Below are 25,798 nucleotides of genomic sequence, written 5' to 3' on the forward strand. Positions count from 1 at the left end.
CTATCCCAGGTTGGCATTATATCAGGTAAGGGATGTGGATGTCCATAGCTGACACTCATGCTCTATCTTTGTAAATACTGCGCACCACCAGGCCTTTGATCAGAAAACCAAACAGCTGACTTGAATTGATAGGTTTTCCTTCACCAGGCCTTATTGTAGCCATCAAGAAAAAAAGCAATAGAAAATAAAAGAGAAGATATTATAGAATACTGATAATAATACATGGAATAATCTGGAATGATCCATAGCCGGCATGGGCCGGAGAACCTAAGGGTACTCAAGAAGGGTTCCGCAAGAGAAGGTAAATTTGCTTTCTCCATGTTCATTAAACAAAGTTGCTTTCTCCACATGGTCACTTTTTTCAAACAGAGGGAACTAACCCCAAATTGGAAACCTCTGGGAGGCCTGGCCAAATCCTAGATTTAAATATTAGAAAAGAGAATAAAGTTAGAGAACCAATCACACTAACAAGTGGAATGTAAAAATGTAAAAACCAAGAATTAATTTCAAATAGACAAAGATATTTTTCCTCCACCTGTCATGTGGAAATCTTTCCCTGGGGGGAAAAAAGTCCAACAGCTGGAGAAGAAAAATCCCTGCCCCTTCTTTTGCAGGTGAGTGAATATTTAGTATATATTCACAAAATGGGTGTTTCTCTTAGCTTGGTGCAGTAAAATACTTGCTTATGTGTTTTACTGCTTAATCGCTATAATCAGTTTTTCAGTCTATCCAGAAGTAAAATTCCTTAAGAAATGTGTGTTTATTTTTTTTACTAAAGTTGTACTGTCAATGGTATCCTCTGTCTTCCATCTAGAAGCAGAACATTTACTGTGTATTTCCAGAGCCATGAAGTAAAACTCCTTGTAGTATCCCAAAGGTCATGGACCTGAAGGGTCAAGGGAAGCCCTGTGGGCCGGTAGTCCTTACTCAGGCTGGGAGTTATGTCACTAAGATATGCTGTGCCTTAGTTTCTACCCTACAAATGGAAGCTAGTGATATGAAGCCTGACTCATGTCCTTGGGAAGGAATAAAGATGAAAAAGGACATCACTTGTCACCACCCATGCCTGATACAATGAGATTTATCTTGCTTCTCTCAAGTGGTCAGGGTCAGACCAGTGCAGGTGAGTGTCCTTTTTGCTCCCCCTACCCCATTGCCCAAAAGGCATTTTCCTGACACTCCTTATGGGATTGAGCGTGAAACTTGCCACTCCGTGGTCAGAAATCTAATCACATCACAAAACCAAAAACAAAAGTAATGCTCTGATTGGCTTTTCTCTGTTGAAAGGTTAAGTTTTGTATTCCTGAATGTATTATATGTGGCAAAGGATTCTATCTATCTTTCTGATTCTCCATTCCATTCTCAATATCACCCAGAGCCCAGCCATGCAGAACTTTTCCCCAGACATTTCATGACCTGGTAGGATTCCAAGCATTTGCTCCTACAGTTCCACCTGCCTAGAGTGCATTCCCCTATAGCCTTTCTCTGCCTTCTACAATCCTTAGATTTCTCTAGGTAAGGCTAGCCCGTCCCTCCCTGGGCCCCCATGGTATTTCTACGCCCCTCTACTAGAGTGCTTACCACAGTACGTTAGAGTCAATCTTTGATATTCCTTCCTCTCCCCAGCCCAATCCCAGCCCCCAACACTGTTAGCTCTTTCACAGCAGGGAGGGCTTTTCTCCATAAGGACGTTTTCAGCAGACTGCTCGGCAAATGGTTGGCACTTAACCAATAAATGGGGAATGAAACAATTAATACTGGCACATCCTGTACTCACTATATCTAAAACTTAACTTAATGACCCAGGAGCTAATCAGGTGGTGCCCTCTGGCCCCAGAATGTTCTCGTAGATGATATTTTGCCATTGTCAGGAAGATAAAGAAAGTGCTAACCCAAGTCATTATGTATCTTCTCACAAGTGGGTTTTAATCCTTCTCTGACCAGCTTTCATGGACAGATTGATTAGCCATTTACATTTACTCAAACCCTCTTTTTATTGCACACTCTCAACGGCTTTTACTCACTACTCTACATTTCCCATTTGGTTCCGATTGAGCTCCTGGCATCAAATTATTGCTTGGTTTAGTATTACTATAATGGTCATAATAATTACTGTTACAGCAATCATTCATACCTTGTTGCTGTCAACAAATACAATTAACTAAACACCAATGAGTCATCCTTGGATGCACAGCACTGTGAATGTTAAAAGTCAATGAATTGTGTGTGTTGAATGGGTGAATTGTATGGTAAGTGAATTATATCTCAATAAAGATGTTAGAAAATAACTCATGCTCTCATTAACATGCTGCTTGCTGTCTTTGTATGCCATCTTGTCCTTTTTATTTACCTGCTAAGGAAAGTGAGGTTCAGAGAGGACAAGTGACCTGTCTATGATACCAAAGTTGGTTATTGGTAGAATCAGGACTGGAATGCAAGTCCCTTCATTCCGAGTCTAGAACTCATTTTGCTTTTATAATGCTGTAGCCATGTTGGAGCTTACACAGTTCCATTTGAGGAAGTTTTACTGAGCTCTAAACTCAGTATTAAGATACTTCTGACAATATAAGTGAACCTGCTGACCGTCTAAATTCCAATTCCTATGCTGCAACCTTCTTTGGTTATAGTGATTGGGATTGCTCCTTCAGAGGAATTGAGAGTGAAAGGCACCACCATGATGCAGAATTAAGATGACTTCATTCATGAGATTCACAAGATACAAAGGAAATTGGGGATTTTTTTTTTTAGCATTTGCAAGAAACAGGATAAGAGCTACATGAACCTATTTAAAGTTTGGATTCAGGCTCAGGGAATTTCACTTAGAGCTTAGTATATGTTTACTCTACCTTCCATACTGAGTCATGATCCCTGGGGGGAAGTAGGTTGTGTAGCAGCCCCCTGAGTACTGCTCCTCACACCAGTTCTTCTCTTCATAGTGCACCGGCTGCAAGACAGAACAAAAAAAACTCAAAGAAGACTCACAGGAAGCTATCTAGTCTAGAATAAATCACAGTCTTGTCCGCTTTATATTGGAGAACCAATATATGCCTGAAGTAGAGCCTTATTATCCTGATGTTTTTAGAGATATGTCCTTGGGCAGGTAAATGTCCCTGGTGATAAACTTTTAAGAAGTTCTGACTTGAGAAAGTTTTCTCACTTGGTTCATTCATGTCTCAAGTGCTGATCATAAATTGCAATTGTCTAGTTCCATTTTTAAATTAGTCTTACCTATTGAGAAGTTTGCAGTGCTAACGGTTTCAAGGCAAGTTTAAAAAAGGATTTATGTTTACTGAGTGAGTGGAGCAGGAAAAAGCAGAAAAACATGTCTATCAAGGAAAAAGGATGACCAGATTCATGTTTCTCGTAGAAGTGAGGTTTGTTAAGGGAAGTTAGACGAACTAATATTTTTGCAGGATATAGGCACTTCTGTCGATGGTGGTACATGCAAAAACCATTGGCCTGAAAATATGTTTTTGCCATGAACAGGCAAAAATTAGCTGAGATCTTGCAAAGCTCAAGCTCTTTATTAAAATAACTAAACATAAACATTATCATTAAGCATTATTTTGAAAAGATAAAATCAACGTGGCAAGTTTAAAGAGAAAAACGTTAGTTCAAAAATAGATTTTGAAAAACTGTCTTATTTAAAAAATTCACAGTCACACATGGGACTTTAGATAGTCATTTGTACCCTATCTTATTTACAAAGCACAAGGCCATGCCCGAGAGGCATAAGTGGCTCCAGGCCTCTAGGGTTGTTCCCTGCCTCATGCCCAGCCCTCTTCCTTCTGCATCTGAGGGTGACAACCACCTCGTGAGCACTCTTCTCTGGCTGTTTCCAGCCAGAAGAAAGATTGGACTTCATCTTTCACCTTTCCTTGCTCCAAGAACTTGTTTCCTTCCACACAACAGACACCAAAGCAAGAGTAGAGCAAGTGCCCCTTTCAACGCCAAGAGCAAACAAGGACAGGAGCAACTCAATTGTAGCATTAGCAATCATCATCCACATTCTTCTTAGAAAAAGACACTTTCCCAAATTAAAAATGACCAACTGTTTTGGAAATTTGAGAACAATTGCTTTCCTCTCTAACTGGGGTTCCCAGATAACTATCTCCCAGGTTGTTGAAGGAATCTCCAATTACAAGACACTGCTGACTGAGAGTGTCTCAGAACGTAATTTCAAAAAAGCTTGAGTATCTACCAGGGTAAAATCTCCTGAACAGCATTTTTAAACAGAAAAGCCAGTAATTTTTTTCCTGCTTTTTTTTTCTCCCCAAATCCTCCCTGTACATAGTTGTATATTTTTAGTTGTGGGTCCTTCTAGTTGTGGCATGTGGGACGCTGCCTCAATGTGGCCTAATGAGCAGTGCCATGTCCGTGCCCAGGATTCGAACCCTGGGCCGCCGAAGCGGAGTGAGCAAACTTAACCACTCAGCCATGGGGCCGGCCCCAAACCAGTAATTTTTAACAGATGTAAAATGACTCTTTTAGTGTGCATACATTTCTGGTTCTGCTACTTCACTCACACTAACTACCCTTGAGCCTAGAGGCTACACTCAGAATTAAACTTGCTCAGTGGTATAGGAGAGCAAAAAATGAATCAAAACACATTTCTCATTAGGACCATTTCTCTCCAAACCAATCAATTCATCATCTTGTTCATTTGCTGAGAAAGAACTTGAAAAATCCTCAAGAGCACGTGTTTCACCTATTCCAAGTGCAGGAAAAAAAATCTTGCTTTAAAAGAATGAACGAAAATGACAAATTCAAAAGCCATAGCAACTTGACTAGGAGGAAGCAAGCCACTGCTAAGCTGAGCAAGATTAAGCGTTAGAGTAATAATACTAAGCTAAGCAGCTGCTCAACTAGGGCATGGCATGCACCGCAGAGATTTGGATGCAAGAGGCTTAACAAGTTAAACATTCTTAGCCCCCTCGTTAGATTTTTCTCACGCTTTAACTGCTCATTTGTATATCGGTCTCCACTGTCTTCAAATGCTTCACGGAAAACAGGATTTAATCATCTCTTTCAAAAGGTGATTTAATCCATGTCAAAACATTTAAAACCCAGCAGGCTGGTGAATGTAAAGAGAACACCAATCCATTGCTTTAAACATTGATGAGGGAGGCGGTCATGGCTACTGGTTATAAGCACATTGGGCCCTCTGACTGTCACCAGATGCCCCTACCACACTGCCTACCCCACCCCATCCCTCCTCTGACCAACTGAGGGGTGCTACTGGTTTCACTTGAAGATCACAGTTTCCTTAGGCTACTTCCAAAGGTGCCTAGGAAACTCAGCTGACAGGGTTCACCTTGAGTCAACCCACGTGTCTTCCCTACACCCCTAATGTTCAACGATAAAACAAGGCAAAAAGGATGTGCAGGAGGGAGGCAGGCCACCCTATTTTTACCTGCGAGACAGTGCAGGGTTGGGTGAGTGTTAGGGAGTGCTTCTATGCTAGTTTATGTACACAGATGAGACTCTGGTCTCTTTACAAGATCAACAGAGAAGGAGAAAGCTCTTTTCATCCCCATCATGGCTGCTAGGATCTAGGAGCTCACTGAGGGTAGCAGAAGCTCCCCTCTTTTACCCACTGACAGAGCTGGGAGCAGAGTAGTCCAATGCTGTGCTCTAGGAAGAGCTCAGAACTCAGGGACAAGCATAGCACCACCTGAAATACAACAATGTTGCAGGGTCCCTGAGCGGTCACCAATACACCCAGGGCCCATACTCTCTGGGACAATTTATACGTTGACCAGCCCTATGCAGACCACTCTGAGAATATATGAGGGAAAACAGGAGCTCTCAAGCCCTATTTGCGTGGGCCTATCCCTGAAGGGCCCCTTGAGGACAAAGCAAGATCTTTTTCTCCCTTAGGAAAGGATTGGGAGGCAGCCTTACCTGCAAAGCTTCTTGGGAGCCCAGAACTTTGGCATACAGCTCACAAAGTTTCTTCAACCTATGAAAGGAGGGGGGGAAAAGACAAAAGTGAAAATGAAGGCAGGAAGGAAGTGAAAGAGGCACTATCCCCTCGTTCAAAAAGATTGTGAGCTATTGCTTCCACGTGACATTTCATTTTAATTTTTCAAAAATTAAAATGCATCACTGGGGGCACATGACAATTTATTCATTCATTCAAGAAAACACTGTGTACCTCTTAAGTGTCAGTCAGTCTGCTAAGCACTAGAGATTCCAGGAGGAACCAGACACACCCATGCTCACTCCCCTTTCTCCCTCGACGCCACTACTAGGCAAAGGGCAGAGTGGAAAGAAGGCAGCGCAGGAAGAGATCTGAATTCTGCTGCTGCCTCTTCCAGACTATGAGGTCTTGAGCAGGTTACTTAAGCTCTCAGAGCTTTAGTTTCATCAACAAACTCACATTATTTTTTCATCAATAATGTAAAACAGTGTGGTCCCTGGACCAGCAGCAGCAGCATCACCCAGGAACTTGTTAGAAATGCAAATTCTCAGGCCTCACTCCAGACCGGCTGACTCAGGAACACAGTGGCAGCAACTGTGTTTTCACAAAGCTTCCAGATGATTCTTAAGTTTGAGAATCACTGATATAAAGCATATAAAGTTCCCAGCCCAATAACTGGTACATAATAAATGCTCAATAAATGGTAGCTCTTAAGAAATTTAGCCTCATGGGGGAAGAGGACGTAAGCCAAAGGTCATAATTAGTCAATTAAGGTATGCAATTGTAGTTACTTCGAGTCTGATTTTTACAGAATAATAATGCTAAAGGGGATCTTAAAGATGATTTAGAGTTAGGCCAATGACTTTCAAAAGTATTATTATTTAAAATTCAGGAGCTCTTTCTAAGAACAAACGTAACTAAAAATGCCTAATTTCCTCTCCCTCCTTCTCTCTCTTCCTTCCTGCTTTCCTTCCTTCATTTTTTCCTTCCTCCCTCCCCCCTCCTTCCCTCCTCTCTCTCATTGTTCTTTCTTTGTTTCTTTCTAATTTGTTTTTACATAAATGGAATAATTTGGTGCAGAGGAATGGTCAGACAGAGCAAAGCAATAAAACTAAATTCACAAATAGAACCAAATACATACGGGAATTTAGAATTATAAAGGTGGGCATTTTAAACCCATGAGGAAAAGACAAATTATTCAATAAAATGGCACTGAGACAAATGGCTACCCATAAAAGAAATAAAGTTGGACTCCTACAGGACTTATTACACCAAAATATAGTTCATAAAGATCAAAGATTTTCATATAATAAATGAAACTATAAATGTAATGAGATAATGGGAAATTTTAAAAATAATCTTGGAATAGGAAAGACTTTTCTATGAATGCTGGATCATTCAGAAGCCATGATTTAAAAGATTGATAAATTTAACTTCATAAAAAGTTAAAATTTTATTATGGTATGAAACAAATAAGCCATAAACATGATTGAAAGACAAATTGGGAAAAGATTTGTTCCAGGCACCGTTCCAAATCCAGCAGTGAACCAACCAGACAAAACCTCCTACCTTCATGGATCTTAATATTCTAGTGGGGACATTTTTAGGTGAGTGGCCCCATCAGACCTCCATAGCACTGGCCAAGCACAAGGGTGGTAATAGTCACAAAGGAATATGCTAATGGAGAGGAAGGAATGAGCCATAATGTAATTCAGGGGCTCTTAGTGGGTAAGTATGTTATCAGTGGTGGCGTCAGAATAAATAACTGGCAGTGGTGAATTCTAATTGCTGGAAGAAATTGCCACCTCCAGAGAAGCTAGTCCCTCCGTACCTGTAATCTGTAATTGTTATGCATCATTCATGCAGGATGCACTACAGACTGCCCTGAAATGCACTCGTTTGTCTACCTGGTTATCTCCTCCCCAAGGAAATTGTCAGCTCCTGGGCTATATCCATTTTTGTGTTTTCCATAGCTCCTTGCATGGTATCTTACATACAATAAACTCAATAAATATTAATCTGAATACTCGTTAACTTAAGTTATCAGCTCTGTGCCTTTATACAAGACCTTATAATTAACATAACACACACATAGCATTGGGGGATACACATATTATTAGACAGTCTTTAAGTTAACAAGTTAAGTAAAATTGAAAGGCAGGCACAAGGCAGAAAGGAAGGAAAGGAAAGGAAGGGGGGGAGGAGGAGTAGGGAGGAAGGAAAACGGGGCAGAGGAAGAAAGGGAGGGAAGAAAGGAGAGGCACGCTTTTTCTTACCTTTCTTCTTTGGTAAGACGGGCCAGTTTTCTGGCTTTGTGGGAAAGGATAAATCTAAAACATAGAAACAAGGAAAAGGGCAGAAAATTAATGGCTGCTTTCATCTTGACCTCATTTCTTTAGCTATACATATGGCTAGTGTAGAAGCTAAAAGTCAGCTAGAAGAAACAAATTATACACTAGCTTATTTTATGTTCAATGTTTTACTATTTATATATTACATTTCTGACACTGAAAGGCACCTTCTAGCTTTAGGGATTCAAGGGACAAAAAACAGATGACTGGCCATAGTTTCTCCCTAAGGTAATACTATGACTGACCCATCTCCCTCGACATGGGTAGTGAGAAATAGGAAGGAGCCCTGGGTCTCAAATGCTCATCTAAGGCCATGTCTGAGCCTTTCCAATTTCATCCAGCCCTTGCTCTTTCATTCTATCACATGATGGTGTCTCCCTAGTGCCCAGCCTTCTAGAATCCGCCTCCATTTCTAGCCCTATAATTGCCTTGAACTTAAGTGATCTCCATGTTAGGACCCTTGGCTCTCTCTGAAATAAACTTACGCATATCCTAGGGCCAATTTCAATTTCTGCTGCTCCACGTAATCACCCCTCTGGGCCAGGTTCTGGCCCCCAAGACATCCCCTATCTGTACTGGTCTTCCTTGCCAACCTGAGGACTGGGAGGGCCTTGGCTTCTCCCGAGTGGGACTCAGAAAATCTCAGCATCCCATGAAAATACCAGTGATGCCCACACACTGTCCACAAGAAGCCTTCTTAGTAAAACACTCTAACTGAGCTCTTGATATCATGCTTTCGCAAAAGATAGCTTACCAAAATATATCTACTCCCAGCACTAAATATAAAGCAGTAAATTAATATAACAAATTTTAAAACGTTATTGGTATTCTACTTCCTTTCTAAATATTTATTCATTGGAAGACATTATTTTTAAAAAAGGGAAAAAGAACTTTTCTACTGGTAGATTTGGAGAATAATTCCTTTGGATAAAAAGTTATTTAACAAAGTTTGGGGCACATTTGTTAATAGTATGTAATCTTGTCAACACTGAATAGCATCCACACCACAACAACCATGCCTTACCCCATTATGGCAGCATAGCTGCCATCAGGTTTGGTATCATCCAATGTGTAGGCAATTGGAGCTTCCTCTCCTTCAATAATCATGGTTCCACAGTAATCTTGGAGAACAGCAAAATGAAAGAAGATATTCATCGCCCTATCAAACTACCAATAGCAGTTAGAATGAAGCACAAATTTTTCAACTTAAGAAGCCCAAGGACGGAATGTAAGATACGAAGGCAAACCAAAATGATGTCAAAAGGAAGGCTCAGTAGTCAACATTTTGTGAAAAAATCAAACTGAAGGCCTTCTCTGCAAAGGATAAAGAATATGATATTATGAATTAATCCTGGCCACCAATTAACGCAATCTTGTTTTTCCTGCCATTAATACTTGTGTCCCCTATTTTCTCTTTCATAAGAAATCAGATAAAACCAAAGATGTGTAAAAGATTAGTAGATTATTAGTACATAGTACAGTAATAGACTAGTATATTACTGTAAAATAAAAGGAACTGAATGTTCGCATTTTACGAGGAGCCACTTAGTCTATGTTAACTGGAGACAGAGTAGAAAGGACATGGATAGCTAAAATCCACAGAGTCCCAAACCGTCATTTCAAACATGACCTCCAGAACAACTTGGGAAACAATTTCAGCTCATTCTGGACAAAAGCACTTCTCTCATTTCCCTCCTGAACAAAATATATGCAATTTCAACAAAAGACTATGACAGAGCAATGGTGAAAATGTCAGGGCAGAATTTGAAATGTTATAATAATATCCTACTACAGTGTACCACTCTTCCCTCTCCACCATTTACTTGCAAATTGAGGTTGTTTGAACAAAATTATGGTGGAAGACTCCGGAACAAATGTTGCATAGAAAATATAATAAGAGGGTTTCAAAATGAAGGAGAAAGAACAGAGACAGAACTTTGAGGGTATGCACCACCCCAACCTGTGTGTGAGCAGACACACCTGTAGGCCTTTTTACCTGCACCTGTTTCTCTCTCTCTCTTTCTCATCCCTCCCCACTGCCCATCCATGAGACTCAATGTGACAGTCAGCCACTGAATTGAGGGGTATTTGCATGTTCCTCAGGTGTGCCGGGGCAGGAAAAACATTGAGAAAAACTGAAATACGGAAAGAAGAGATGTTTAAGGTCTGTCCAAGACTCAAGAAGATTTAAGAATACAAGAGAAATAGCTAAGGAATCACCTGTTATAAGAAGACAAGAAAGAGAGGAGAAAAACAGGACAGGGTGTGATACGAGAAAAGAGCAAGTGCACACTGATCACGTAGGGGTCAGCTGGACCGAATGGAGGGTTAGCGGAAGACGCCAGCTGGCCGGGGTGGAGACCCTGCTTCTGGGTGGGCTCCTTGGACACTTCCTTCCCACAACAAAGCTGCCCTCTGCACTACGCAGGCGCACTGGGCGAAAGTGAAGGAACAAGGGGCAGAGAGAGGAGTCATGTTCATGCCCGGACAAACCATGAGGCATCAGTGGCATTTCTATTCTTTGTAGGCAGAAAGCTCAGGAGCCGCACTCATGCACACAGGACTTCCAGTTTGCTTTCTCTGCCCTCACTCTTAAAAAGGAAGGGGCATTCAAGGACATCTAAACATTTAACAAAGCCCTTTAACAGGAGAAGCAAAGACAAAAGCAGAAGCCAACTAACAACAAACAAGAAGGAATTCTTTTGAGTGTGGGGGTGTGGAGGGTGGAGTCCTGAGAAAAGGATCACGTTCATCTAGAAGAATAACTGAAGTTTACCAAGGACAAAATTACCAGAAAGATAACGAAGGGAGAATGTCCGACCAGATATCAAACATACTATAAAACCACAGTGATTAAAATACTACAGTGTGGTCACAGGACTAGATAATATAAACCTGCTCTCCAAAGTGGGGTGTGCCCACCTAGATTACACATCTAGGTAGTAGAGTAGGATACTAAAAATTCTTGTTTTTTAATTCAGCTTTTCAAAAAGTCTACTTTTATATATTTTATAATTATAACAATACATTTTTCAGAAGTCCATATACATAATTTAGGAATAAATATATACAGTGGTAGTTGATGTTTACATTTTTTTAATGTATAGGTCTACAAAAAATATCTGAAGCTCAATGACAAAGATCATTGGAATAGAACTGTTAGTCCAGAAAAGCCCCATGTATATATGAGAATTTAGTAGGGTGAAACCATCAGAAGCAAATTTTAAAAAACTGACACACCACAAGAAAATATTTACAACATATAAAGAAAAAAAATTAAAGAGCAAAGAATAGGTAATTTACAAAATGATTTAATATAACCCCTAAGCCTTATTAATGATAAAACTTACAAATTATAGATAAATGGGATATTTTCCCCTACTGATTGGCAAAAAGTTACAAATATTATTAGCTTGGTCTACCCAAGTCAATTGACTTCAAAATTCCACTTTTACAAACTTATCAAAAAGAAATGCTCTGTCACAAATCTGCAGAGCTATATGAAGGAAGCTGTTTATTGCAGCATGGTGTGTAATAGCAAAAACTCAGAAACAATCAAAACGCCTATCACCTGCAGACCTATTTGGCACATTGGGATAGAGCCTTACAGTGAAATACTGTTTATTCAGTTGTTGAAATGAGATAGATTTAAATGCAATGATGTGGAGAAATGCCTATGGCATACTATTAACAGGAAAAAGCAAATTTCAGCATAATATGTATCACGTTTTTAAAAAATAATGGTTTGGGGAAAATATATAATGTTTATTTAAAATTACATTTGCATATAAATGCTATACATATTCTTTAATATATATTTAAAGTGTATATATATGGCAATATATATGTACACATATATTTAAGGTATTACCTCTGCATACAATAAATCTCTAAGGATAAAAGAACTTAAATTTTCAACAGTGGTTCCCTAAAGGGAGGAGCAATATGAGGGAAATATTTTTCATATACTTTTATTTTCTGAAAGTTTTATAGTGAGCAAGTTTACTTCTGTAATTTTTTAAAGCAGGTATTGCTTCTGTCATTTTAAACATAAATTGATACAAATTAGATTTAAGGGAAAGTGTAAATGGTAAAGATGAGCAAAAGCAAGGAAGACTGAAAGGATTCAAGGTGTTGGTAACAGTGTGCTCTCTCCACATTAGTGGGGAGGGGAGCAAGTGTTGAGGTGGTTGTGATGGCTCCCGCAGGGATGCCAGGAGGGTGGGGCACTGATGGTCAGGGCAGCTGGACTCAGGACGACTTGGTGGAAGGTCAGCAGAGAAGAGAGGTCTCCTCATTGCAAATCCACAAAGATGTTACACACCAAGGGACTGGGAAGCACGTCCCAGGATAATCAATGTACAAGTAGTCAAGAACTGGCCTGTATCAAAATGCAAAATGTCCCCTTCTCTTTAATAACGCAAACCATAGCACACTTATAAAACAAAACAAAGCAAAGAAACAAACAAAAATCTTGAGCAATTGATTGCTGAGTGCCCATATGTGCTAGTCATTGTGGTAGGCTGCTTGGAGCTGTGACGTTCACTCCCTTTTGTCTCATTAGCTCATATTCCCTGAGCTTTTGTGTTACTTGTTAATTGCAGTGTCTTCAGCAGTGGCATTGATAGTCTGATGCAAAGACCCTGTTGTGAGAGTGGACTTCCTCAGCTTTCATTCCCTCATAGAATCCTTCAGAAAAGTGTTACTGAGAGCCAGCCCTGATGGCCTAGTGGTTAAAGTTTGGTGTGCTCCACTTCTGCAGCCCAGGTTCAGTTCCTGGTTGCGGAACCACACCACTCGTCTGTCAGTAGCCATGCTGAGGCAGCGGCTCACATGAAAAACCAGAAGGACTTACAACTAGAATATACAACTATGTAGTGGGGCTTTGGGGAGTCAAAAAAAAAAAAAGAGAGAGAGGAAGATTGGCAACAGATGTTAGCTCAGGGCGAATTTTTCCCAGGAAAAAAAAAAAGATAAACTAGGTAATCGAAACACTAAATTATAAAAAAAAAATTGTTATTCAATCACTTAACAATTTAACAGGAATCATATTGGGTGTGAGTTTTGGAGCCCTCCTCTGTGTTTCTATAATCGCCTAGGTAATGCCAACATTGAACTCAACACGTTGTCATGCAATTATCAGTTTACATGACTGTCTTCCTCCCGAGTCTGGATTTTCTGGGCAAGGAAACATGCCTTTGAATTCCCATTGCCCATCATGGCACCTGTCATACAACCGGCGCTCAACAGTGGTCAGTTGAAGAAACACATTACTACAGTAACTCAAAAGAAACTGAACATGCTTTGGTGAGGCTGTCATGTCTACAATCATTTGTTAAACTGTTAGTCAAGTCTCATTACCAACAAAGGCCTAGTCAGGCCAAGCCTCTTCTTGAGGGTAGAGAACTTGGGTTTTCTTTTTGATACTAGTACCTACCATGAACTTGCCTAGGACATAGCAGGCCTAAGACAAAGGTTTGCAGACATGAATGGAAAGTTACAGATTCTCTCCACAAATAAAGGCATTCAAAATCCTTAAGAGAAAAATCCTTACTCCATGGTCCTAAACCCTATCTACTTGCCACAAGCCAGCTATCTAAAATGAGTGACCTGGGTCATGAGAGGAAGCATCTTGGCCCCAGCAGGCTCTTCACCATACGTCACTGCACCGTCCTTTGCAAAAGATAGATTACTTGTTCAACTGATGCACCAATCCAATAATAGTCCTAAATAGGATTTCCTGCAAAGGTGGAGAATCAGGAGGCTGCGATATGGCTGAGAAAGGGTAGGCAGAGGAAGAACGCCCCGAAGGTAACACCGTGAAACTCCCTCTTTGCCTCCAGCGCAAGCTTCTTCCTGTGGTTTAGTTCCTCATTCAGTCCATCCTTCCCTTTGCCCTCAGTCCCAGCTACCGACTCAAGTAGCCTCCTCTTGGAAGAAAAGTGGATGTGATGAGAGTAAATGTGATAAGACTCCAGCATGGTGCTGGCCAATACAGTAGCTGTGAGCCGCAGGTGATTTTTTACATTTGAATTTCAAGCAATTAAAATGAAATAAAACTGAAAATTTTGGTTTGGCAGTCTCACCAGCTACATTTCAAGTGTTCAATACCCACACGTGGCTAGTAGCTGCCGTACTGGGCACAGCAACTCTAGATTTCCAGCATTGCAGAATCTAGCACTTCAGTGGGCATCCCCACAATGTTCTACCCAGTACAGTAGCACACTTGTTGAATATATAGGAATGAATAAGTGAATTTAACTCAGAATAGTAGAATCTCGACATGAAGGAGAAATTGGAAATTTTCAGAATCCCCACTTTGTGAATGGTTCTATAAACTCATACTTTAAAAAACTGTATTAGAAAATGTTAATAATCTATTTTTGTGGGAAGATTAAACTTTATATTGAATTATAAAAAGAGTTGATCATATTCCAAGGGAAGTTGTTTCCATGAGTTTGCGCCAATATATTTTATTTGACAGAACTGTACTTAGAACTTGGTCTAATGTTTTATGTCCAGCATTCTAATAAAAATAGTTACATGCAAATGTGCGTCTTTGCACCCAGGTTCTTGGACCTTCTCCCCAAGGTCTTCATTTAAGGAAAGTACTCACCTTTTTTCCTCCAGAAGGGCTCTTTATAATAAACCATGCACTTGATTACCGAACCCAAAGGCACACGAGTGATCAGCTGGTTTCTCATCATTGGGAGAGGGGGTTTGAAATGAATCTTCATGCCCAGAATAGGAGGAACAGCGCTAATCACATACTTAGCCTGGAAGAAAAACAACATGGTTAAACATTGTTGGTGGGTTGTTTTTGCTTTTTTTCCTAATGTTTCTCCCTCATTTTATCCTTGTCCCAGCCTTTAGTCTCTTCTTAACAGAGAAGCTGGAAGGATCTTGTTAAAACCAAAATAAGCCCTTATTGTTCCCTAGTTCAAAACCTCCAATGCCTTCCCATCACACTTAGAGTCAAAGCCAAATTCCTCACAGTCATCTCCAAGGCTATACATGAAACGGACCCTTGTTACATCTCTGATCTCATCTCCTGTTACTCTTCCCCTCACCCCTCTTACTTCTGCCATTTTGTCCACCTTGCTGTTGCTTCATCATGCCAGGCTTGCTCCTACCTCAGGGCCTTTGCACTGGCTGTTCCGTCTACCTGTAACACTCTTACCCAAGAGAGCCACATGGCTCAATCCCTCATCTCTTTTGGTTCTGTGCTTAAATATTACCTTTTCAAGTGAGGCTTTCCCTGACGACCTTATTTAAAATTGCATGACCAATCCTCCCACCCCACCTTCTGACACACCCTCTCTCCCTTCCCTGCTTGATTTTTTCCACAGCACTTATCACTATCTAGCATACTTTATATTTCAACTCTATATTTGATCGTGGCCTTTCTCCTTCACTAGAATGTAAGCCACATGAGGGCAGATAATTTTATCTGTCTCGTTCACTGCTACACTCCCAAATCATAGGAGGCACTTGATATTTATCAAATCAATATTTTCTTTGGTTTTCTAATTATGTAGGAGCCCAATACAGAGGGTTGATAATGTGTATCTTTATAAATCCTCCCCAACCCCAAATATTCTTGTTCTCTTTTCCATTCTTTCAGATAGAGGTAGCTTTTCCATTTTGACAAAGAGATTGTGAAGTCTGGCACCTTCTTGGCTTTTACTTAAGCTTTGGTTATTTAAGAGTTCACCTTTCTGAGGAGACATTAGAATAAGTAGAGAGGGCACAGGATGAGATAGAAAAGGCAGGCATGGGCCCCTTAGTTTAAGGCTCTTGGTCACCTCATACACTTCATGGTTCAGGGTCTCCACAAGGACATGTTCTCCTGTCTGGTCAATGTGGGTCACAGGCCTCTCCAGCTTCACCCGGTCCCCGAGGAGGTCCATTATCCGCTCGCTCACTTGACCAGAACCACCTAGAAATTTCCTCTCCTAGAAAGAAAAAAGGACTCAAGAGGTGGGCATGAAATATAAGAATGGGAATAAACCATTAAGTTGCAAGTTTTCTTTGCATATCTTTACATGAGATGTATAAAATCTCATTTTGCTGTTGTGAATAGTGTCTTTCATCGTTTTCTAACTAGTGATTGCTGGCTTTTGACAAAATTGCAGGTTTTCTAACAGTCCCCTTCCAAGCTATGCTCTTACGGATTCCCAGGCTCCAACCTCAGCTGGACATCCTCAGCCTTACCCCCTTGTCCCACCTGCGTGGCCACTACCCCTGCTCCATGCCCTATCTGCATCGTTTTGTTGGGTTGCTGGGTCTGATGGAGCCCTACCTACCGCTGGGCCACTGCTTGCCTGAGCATATTGGAGCCTGTTTTCCTCTTCCTTGTCACTCAGGCTCAGAACCTCCCTGGCCCACCCACCCCCAAGTCAGCCTACCCCCTGTTGCAGGCTGCCCACCTCATCCTGGGTCAGGTGCCTGCTGCTTCCGTGGCCACCGAGGTCATTTCACCTCATTGCACCCACCTGTCCTGAGCCCTGCTAAAACTTCCAAATGTTCTGCATGGTTGTGCACACAGTCAATCTGACTGCCTCCTCCTTAATTTTCAGTTCAGTTAATTTTTTAAAACACTATTTCAAATAGGCCTAGGAAGAAGAAGGAAAAGGAGAAGAAGAAGAGGAAGAAAGGGAGGAGGAGGGGAAGAAGGAGGAGAATGAGGAGGAGAAGCAGAGAGGAAGAGGAAGGGAAGAAAAGGAAAATGACTACCAAGCAGATGATGTAAGAACTCTAATCCACTTCCTACTGTGCCTAGCACAATGCCTTATACAATGCTCAGGAAATAGGCAATGAATGAATGAATAAATTTATTCTATGTAGTGTGTATGTTTTAAATTGAAAAAGCATTTCTGACTTTCCTTGTTGAGCTTTCCAAGAAGTGCTCAAGTTATGTTTGTCAGATGGTCTCCTACGATCTTACCAAATAATAATTGGATGTATATCCAAGTGGAATACTGCAAAAAGTACATAAAAAGAGACAAGCCTAATCTTAAAATTACATTGGCTGCTGAGTTCTCACACTGGGTACCTAACAAGAGACTGTCACTTACACGAGCCACCTTGAGCTGCCATGGTAAAGCTCTAAAAGCCACAAGCCTGCCTCCTGCTTCATCTGTTCATGCTTGAAAGATGATGCCAATCTTTCATTTAGGCAGTGGTGGCTTTCTGTTGAAATGGTCGGGGGATAGATGGGTACCTGCCCTCCATTGGTTGTCGAGATGATCCTGGTTGTGCCCCCACACTGCTTCACATACCACAGGAACCAGAGAGCAGAGACCTCATGGGTCTCTGCAGTGACACACAGATTCACAAAGAGAGTAGCAAGCTGCTTCGCAGATCTGCTCAGAAAGAAACAAGAGTAAAATTGGCAAATGCAGGAGAGCATCTTCTTCGTTCTCTGGAAATTATTCAAGCAATAAATTTACCTGGCTAAGTTTAGCACAATTTGGCAGGTCACAGAAAACTGTCAGTAGAATCCAATATTATAAAACATGACATCAGAGATTTGGGGAATATGAGGTTTATTGTCCCCATAACCAGAATACCTTATTCAGAATCAGCTTGTATTCCATATTCTGTGCTGTCATGATTTCTCCCCACACACCTGCTACTCTTCCAGTGATCTCCATCTCAGTAAAAGGCATCACCGTTCACCCAACTGCCAAGGCCAACACTCTAGAAATCAGCCTTAATTTCTCTCTTTCCATCACTCTCTCCTCATCCAACCCACCAGGAACTCCTGTTGTCTCTCACCACATCACTCCACCTTCATCACAACCAATTTAGCATCATCTCTTGCCTGGAGCATTGCAATTATTTCCTCCAGATCAGCCTCTCTGCCTCTACTCATCCTCACCTAGTATCTATTCACCACACCTCCCCTCCATGGTGCTCTTTCTCTAGTGTAAATCAAGTCACGTCCTTCCCCTGCTTAAAACCTTCCAGTGGCATCCTATCAAAACCAGAATAAGATCCAGATCTTTTACCATGGCCTCCAAAGCCCTGAGTGATCTAGCCCATGCCTACCTTTTCTATCTCATCCTGTGCCCTCTCTACTTATTCTAATGTCTCCTCAGAAAGGTGAACTCTTAAACATCTATGAAAGTGTGCACCAGTTTCCACATTCCCAGCACCCTGACATTCTTGTCATTTTACCACAGTATAATATCTTTATAAGTCTTTTCACTTTCTTATATTATCTTGATTATTATTATTTTTTATTGCTGTCTCTATTGCACACTAGAATATCAACCAACGAGAACAGGGATCTTGACTTTCTTGTTCACTATAGTGTCCCCTTTTAATAAAATAGTGACTGGCACATAGTAAGCACTTAATAATTACTTGTTGGATGACTGACTGAATGAATGGTTGATGAGAAATATCAATTAAATATTATTTTTAAATTATCCACAGTCCACAAAGGATATGCTAGTTGCTGTACCACACAGTCATAGTTATCTATTCACTTATTTTACTACCAAATAGAAGACAAGCTCAAAGGATGGATGAGGGGGAAAGCAATTAACAGAACACAGATAGCTTAACTTTTGCTTGGGGTTGGCAAGCAAATCGTGAGAAGTTATTTCCTATCTGGAGGCACACCAGAAAGTGAATGATCTCATGCAATTCCAACGACTCAATTAAATCTAACACACCCTAAAATTCACCAGTAATAATGTGTACTCTGGGATATCTTTAACAAGGACAAATCCCCCTTTTCACTTTGACATAAAGTTTGCATGTTATTAATCTTGTTATATCTGAGACAGAATTTGTCACCTGGTAGTTCTGACAATGGGTGGAATAAATAATACTCTCTTCCATTTATTGAAGTCTTTCACACTTCATGGTTTTTAAATCTATTGTCTTATTGGATTGTCATAAGAACTCTATAAAATAGTTATTGTTTTTCCCCAGCTCACAAGCCCAGAAACTGGATCTTAGAGAGGTTAGTAATATGTAGTATACAGCTCAGTAAATGGTACAACTTCAAACCAGATCATACCTGATTCTAACCTCATGCCTTTAATACCTCAAAATGCTTTATAATTAACTGACGATCTTGAAAGTGCAAATACTCACCAAAGGGCACCTCTCTACTCTTGTGTACCTTGACTCTGAAAGTTTGTAGAATCACATCTAACACACATTTCAGTTACTAACAATGTTTGCAGCCATAACAACCTGACAGCACTTTTGTGACAGTCCCCGTCATTTAGCCTGCAAATAGTGTAATATATATGTTGAAGTGATTTCGTTTTATAAGATTCCTCTTGATAACCAAAGGGATGGAAATTGCTGACTCGTGCTTTCTTCGCAGAGGCAGTTTGCAGTAGCTATCTAAAGCAAATATCCAGACAATGGTTTAAAATATTACTTCAAAGTGAAAACATCCTTTGCTATTTCCTGATGTCCTGTTTCTTTTGTTCCTTATTTTATAGGTGAATTAGGGCAGCATAAGGTAAAACGGAGTAATAAGTAACTAAAACTTAACATTGGCCCAGCTAGACAGCCAAAATGAAACATAAAAATATTGCTGCAATTCTAGTTATTATTGTTGCCAATTTGGTGGAGAAAAAATAATCCTGGTTTGAAATGGAGGGAGATCTAAAAGTAATTCTCTGTGGAGGGCCAGGCCATTTGTAATCCTTTATTTGATTTACTCTGGGAGCTTTAGTGAGAAAAGAAATGAGAAGAACAATATCTGAGGGATGGAAGGTCAAGGAAGCTAGTGCAATAATATTTTCGTGTTCTTTCCCCTGTTGATTTTTAAAAGATAAATGCTATTATATTTTTCTACATGAAAAATATATAAAAGCTCTATAAAATTTGGAAAAATTCATAAAATAAAAAGGTAAGAGAATGAGCATCTTCCATATTTCTGTCCCCCAAAAGATAATCGCTAGTCTCATTTTAGTGCATTTTCTTCTAATTATAGGTTTTAAAAAGTGTATTTACATAGCTGTGACCATGTTGTAAATTTAATTTGTGCTTCTGAAAAGCACTTTATAAATGAGAAGAACTAAAAGAATGATCAGCATTAGTCTTTGAATGCATGATTGTGCTTAGTTTGAACAGGTTGGATATTCTGGGGTTTACTTCTTTTAAAGCTAGGAAATGATATCATGTATATCTTGCTTGGGAAAAGTTAGACCATTACCTTGTATTCATATATTCCTAATATCTCAGAATGCTTTATTTTGTCAGCCAATAATCTAGAATATTCACTAAGGGGAGACTAAGCCAAGGACTATGATATAAAAAGTCAGATCTCTATGATCCCAAAGGAATATAATTAGTCCCATCTTCAAGGAGCTTCAAAGCTCTCTGGGGAGAAAAGACCTAACTGAATTTATTAAAAGTTTTTCATAACAGAAATTATAAAACAAATCCAGATGATTAAATACTCACTGTATTTTGAAAATTTAATGTAACAAATTTAAAAGTAAACACTGAGATTTTATTACAATCAAAATAAGTTACATTGCAAACTACATTCTCAAAAAAAGTGGTAAATAGCAATAGATAGGTGTTTAAAAGGATATAATAGGCATTGATTTCATGGTAATAACAGGATTTTACTATTCCATAATTGGTTGCTTTCAAAGGTTAAAGACATAGGAGAAACACAAAAATGTTTATCACAAAGTATTATGTAATAATTATGAAAAACTGGAAGTAACCCAAATGTCCAACAGGATGCTAACAGATAAATAAATTATGGTATTCACTTCCCATGGAACATTCTCCCACCATGAAATATGGTGTTTGATGAAGCATTTTTAATGATATGTTTGCATTGTAATATTAAGTGTTAAAAAACATTTTGTTGGATGTCTATTTCTTTTGCGGTGCATATACAGTTTCCTTTTTAGAAATGAGATCACATATCACACTATGCATACTCTATGAGTATGCTCATCGAACATGCTTTTCTATGTGTTTAATATTATGATATTTTTCAAGCCATTAAATATTCTTCTACAACATGATTTTAAAAGACTATAGAGTATTCCATTCTTCAGATGTCCCATAATTAATTTAACCAATCTTCTATTATTGGACATTTCGATTTTTCTTTTAAAAATAATGCTTTTAAAAATAAGAATCTTTCTCCCTCTCTCCCTCTCTGTATGCCTTTCTCCCTCTCTTCTTTTCTTTCTCCTTCTTTAAGCTAAATTCTAAGTTGAATTTAAATATCAAGAAGTAAGTAAATTTTGGGGTTGGCACAGTGGCATAGTGATTAAGTTCCCACATTTTGCTTCGGCGGCCTGGGGTTTGCAGGTTCGGATCCCAGGCACAGACCTACACACTGCTTATCAAGCCATGCTGTGGTGGCGTCCCACATACAAAATAGAGGAAGATTGGCACAGACGTTAGCTCAGGGGTAATCTTCCTCAAGCAAAAAAAGGAAGATTGGCAACAGATGGTCGCTCAGGGCCAATCTTCGTCACCAAAAAAAAGAAGTAAATTTTATGTCTTTTGATTATTTCCATATCTTAGATTCAGATATCCCTAAAAACTCATTTTTACTTTTAGTTGTCAGTGCTCCAGCTTCCCTCCCCAATACCTAGAGAATGAAAGAATGAAGACATCAACCCCAGAGCCAAACGTATTTCCAACTAATGCTGTTTTGCATGAGAGGACAGTTTCCTTGAACTTGGCTTCCCTTTCTCTTACTTTATTTACCACAAATTCACCATGTGCTTGGACTAGAACCTTTGCAATCCTTTCCTTTTTCCCTGCTGTCCAAGAGCAGTGTGGCCTCTCCATGTTGTCTGTCTATATAGCCTCCACAATTTATACATAGTTCCCAGCTCTGTCAGCCAGAATTTAACGCTTGATTCATGAATACTTGCTTTGAATGCTACATGTTTTTTTCATTAAAGAGGAGCAGTCAGTCCAGTCATACATGTTTCCTCTACAGTTGTGAATTATCCAGACAACTTCTCTAGAAGTTCCTCTTCAAATTCTTGAAGAGTTGTACCCATCCCATAAGATGTCTCAAATGCATTTGCTAACTCACCATCTCTACACTTGACCACCAGTAAGAGTACAAAAGTATTCCTATATCGACAACCCTATAAACGAGATCTCTAGGCTGGTGGTCTTTAAACTACTCTAAGTAAAGGAGGCAGCACATTCTGGTCTGTTTTGAGGACTTTTTGGGGTAATACCACCTCTGTGATGCAAAACTATTCCAAAGAAGTGGGTTTAATGCACAGACATTTTTAAAGCAGGACCCAGTTCCAATAGTTTTCAACATTCCACCTGGCCAAATGGCATGGTTTTAGACACAAAGCAGCTACTAGCCCCATACCTATTGAATGGCATTGCCAAGCAAACCTGAAAGACGATCACAATAAATGTCTGTGCCTAATGGTGAGTCTTACTCAGTCCAGCAGATCTTGTCCAGCAGCTCCTTCATCGTCATGTAGTCCCACTCCTCTGCAAGGGGTGCTTTCCATGGGGCATCACTGGGAATCTACATTCAGATGAGGATTCAGAGGGGGAAAACAAATCTAATTTTCCATTTTAAATAACTATTTCAACAGTATTAGACACTGTAACTTAAAGAAGGAAAATGCAAGTTTTCCAAATTCCCCCAATAGTGACTTTTACTGCACAGCCAATGTTGTCTGTGTAGCTTTCCTATTATAGATCTATAACACTCAATCCACATTTATGATGACACTTCCTGCACAATAAATGGAGGCTATGTTGTATTTGGGCTGTTTCCAAATATTGATTATTAAGTTTCTAATTGAGAGAACATTCAGACATCTGCACCAAATCACATCTAAATTGGAGTTTCAGGTCAAGCTCTCTGCGTGTTTACTCGTGGGCTGCAGGTTTAAGCATGGCAGCGACTCAAACACCCAGAACTCTTATTTTGCTATGTCCTGAGGATTTTCTAAATTAGAAACATCATCCCAGGAAGGCCGAGTGATGTATGATCTTCTCCCCTTCATCAGTGGTATACAAATAGCAGTCTGGTGAACATCTCATTCTTTTAAAGGTTAGAAACAAGTTTCTTCACTCATTTCACAAATCTTTACTGAGAGTTACTATGTGTTAGACAATGTACTAGGCATTGGTGATAAGTTGCCCCCTCTTTCTTTGAAGGACTAAACTTATTATGAAAAACACAAATGTAGTGAAAGAAGCTTTAGGAAGCTTTACCTCTCGTCCCATGTCATCCATTGTCCTCCAAAGGTTGTTATGATCTAGGTAGGCAATTGGATTCCACGCAGGTGGGAATGGGCCCCTGAAGGGGTATGATTTGGCCTGTGAGACACAAAATATTTTTAAAAGGAAACATTTACAATGTAAAAGTAGTCAAATCTGCCAAGTAGGTAAATGTCTGCAAGCAAAATCACGTTAGTTATCAATACGTGATATATACTCAAGTATTTTAGTTCCTTGTGTCCTCAGAACCCTACTTAACTTTTTAGTATAGAGATTTCCAACATCAGTCTCTGTTACTTAAATAAGTTGGCTGCCACAACAAACACAATAAAAAGGTTTCTGTCTGAAATTGGGGCCCTTACCATGTAAAATTTAAACACCAGTACAGAAGTGGGGTTACCTAAAGTAATCTCATTTGTCAAGGTACTTGCAAATATCTCAGAGTCAGGAGACCCTGTGTGCCTGAAGGGTCAGAAAATTACGACTATAAACATTATACAAGTTAGAAGGGGATGAAACACCAATTGTAAGAATGCAACCATCTGTAGAAAAAGCCACAAAACTGGGCCCAGAAAGCTCGCCCAAGAAATCCGATGTGCTAGGTCAACACAGGAGTTCCCAGAGATCAATAAGGTCAAAGCAGAAAGAAGAGACAACTTCATACCTCTCCTCAGGACATGTTTATACTACCTGGTTCTCCTGGTAGGGCAGGGACACCTTGACACAGAGATAAAGGGAACACACCTCTCCAAGGATTAATAATAAGCAGCCTCTAAGTCATCTCTGGGAGGCTTGACTAGTTGACGGCAGTTAAGGGACATGCACAAAAACCACTTTGGGTGTCTCTCCCACTCTCACTCTCTCTATACATACATATACGTACATGGAGCGGTGGTCGGGGAGGGAGATTTATTTTAAGGAATTGGGTCACACAATCATGGAGGCTTGGTGAGTCCAAAATCTGCAGGGTAGACTGGCAGGCTGAAGAGCCAGAGAAAAGTTGCAGTGCAAGTTCAAAGGAGGTGGTCTGCTGACAGAATTCCCTCTTCCTTGGGAGACCTGTCTTTTTCTATTAAAGCCTTCAGCTGATTGGATGAGGTCCACCCACACTATGTAGGTAACCTGTTTTACTCAAACTCTATTGATTTAAGTGTTAATCTCATCTAAAAAATACCTTCACAGAAACATCTAGAATAGCCTTCCACCAAATATCTGGGTATTGTAGCCTAGCCAAGTTGACACATAAAATTAACCATCACACTTCTTAGTTAACTTTATTAAGGTGTAATTTACATATAATGTAACCATTCTTAAATGTATGATTCAGGGAATTTTGGCACATGTATGCACCCATGTAACCACCACCACAACCAAGATATAAAACATTCCCATCACCCTAGAAAATTCTCTCTTGCCCCTTTCTCAGTCAATCCCTGCCCCTACTTTCTTTTTTTTTGGTGGTTATACAAAATGAAATAGTAACTTTAATTTGTGCTCACACAAGTGTTACTTCCAGGTTGTTTTTACATCTCTTATTTTTTTTTTCAGTTTTATGGAGATATAATTGACCCAGAGCATTGTATAAGTTTAAGGTATATAGCATAATGACTTGACTGATATATATTGTAAAATGATTACCACAATAAATTTAGTTAACATCCATGATCTCATATGATACAAAAAAGAGTTTTAATGGTTTTTTCCATGTGATGAGAACCTTTAGATTTACTCTCTTAGCAACTTTCAAATATACCATACAGCAGTGTTATCTATAATGATCATGTTGTACATTACATCCCCAGTACTTCTTATCTTATAACTGGAAGTTTGTACATTTTGGAGTTTGCTTTGTTTGTTTTTAGGTTCCACATATAAGTGAGATCATACGGTATTTGTCTTTCTCTGATTTATTTCACTTAGAATAATGCCCTGAAGGTCCATCCATGTTGTCGCAAATGGCAGAATTTCCTTTCTCATGGCTGAATAATATTCCATTGTATATATATATACCACATCTTCTTTATCCATTCATCCATTGATAGACACTTAGGTTGTTTCCATGTCTTGGTTATTGTAAATAATGCTGCAATGAACATGAGGGTGCAGATATCTTTTCAAATTAGTGTTTTCATTTCTTTTGGATGTATACCCAGAGGTGGGATCATATCATAGTTCTATTTTTAATTTTTTGAGGAACCTCCATACTATTTTCTACGATGGCTACACCAATTTACATTCCCCCAACAGTGCAGAAGGGTTCCCTTTTTTCCTCATCCTTGTTAACACTTGTTATTTCTTGTCTTTC

General features: G+C 39.7%; 1 protein-coding gene across 3 annotated transcripts in view; it reads right to left on the reverse strand.

Moving 5' to 3' along the window:
• The window catches only part of MAOB (monoamine oxidase B), a 111,860-nt gene that overhangs the window by 4,380 nt on the left and 81,682 nt on the right, over positions 1 to 25,798 (reverse strand). For all 3 annotated transcript variants that reach the window (XM_008542175.2, XM_070606380.1, XM_070606379.1), the window contains 9 exons: positions 23,488 to 23,592; positions 22,698 to 22,789; positions 17,498 to 17,639; positions 16,080 to 16,229; positions 14,891 to 15,050; positions 9,299 to 9,395; positions 8,200 to 8,253; positions 5,905 to 5,962; positions 2,847 to 2,944 (listed from right to left, as the gene is read on the reverse strand). In XM_008542175.2, the coding sequence (XP_008540397.1) occupies positions 2,847 to 2,944; positions 5,905 to 5,962; positions 8,200 to 8,253; positions 9,299 to 9,395; positions 14,891 to 15,050; positions 16,080 to 16,229; positions 17,498 to 17,639; positions 22,698 to 22,789; positions 23,488 to 23,592 (956 nt within the window). The remainder of the gene's footprint in view (positions 1 to 2,846; positions 2,945 to 5,904; positions 5,963 to 8,199; positions 8,254 to 9,298; positions 9,396 to 14,890; positions 15,051 to 16,079; positions 16,230 to 17,497; positions 17,640 to 22,697; positions 22,790 to 23,487; positions 23,593 to 25,798) is intronic.

Source organism: Equus przewalskii, chromosome X (assembly GCF_037783145.1).
Source record: "Equus przewalskii isolate Varuska chromosome X, EquPr2, whole genome shotgun sequence".
Classification (NCBI taxonomy): Eukaryota; Metazoa; Chordata; class Mammalia; order Perissodactyla; family Equidae; genus Equus; species Equus przewalskii.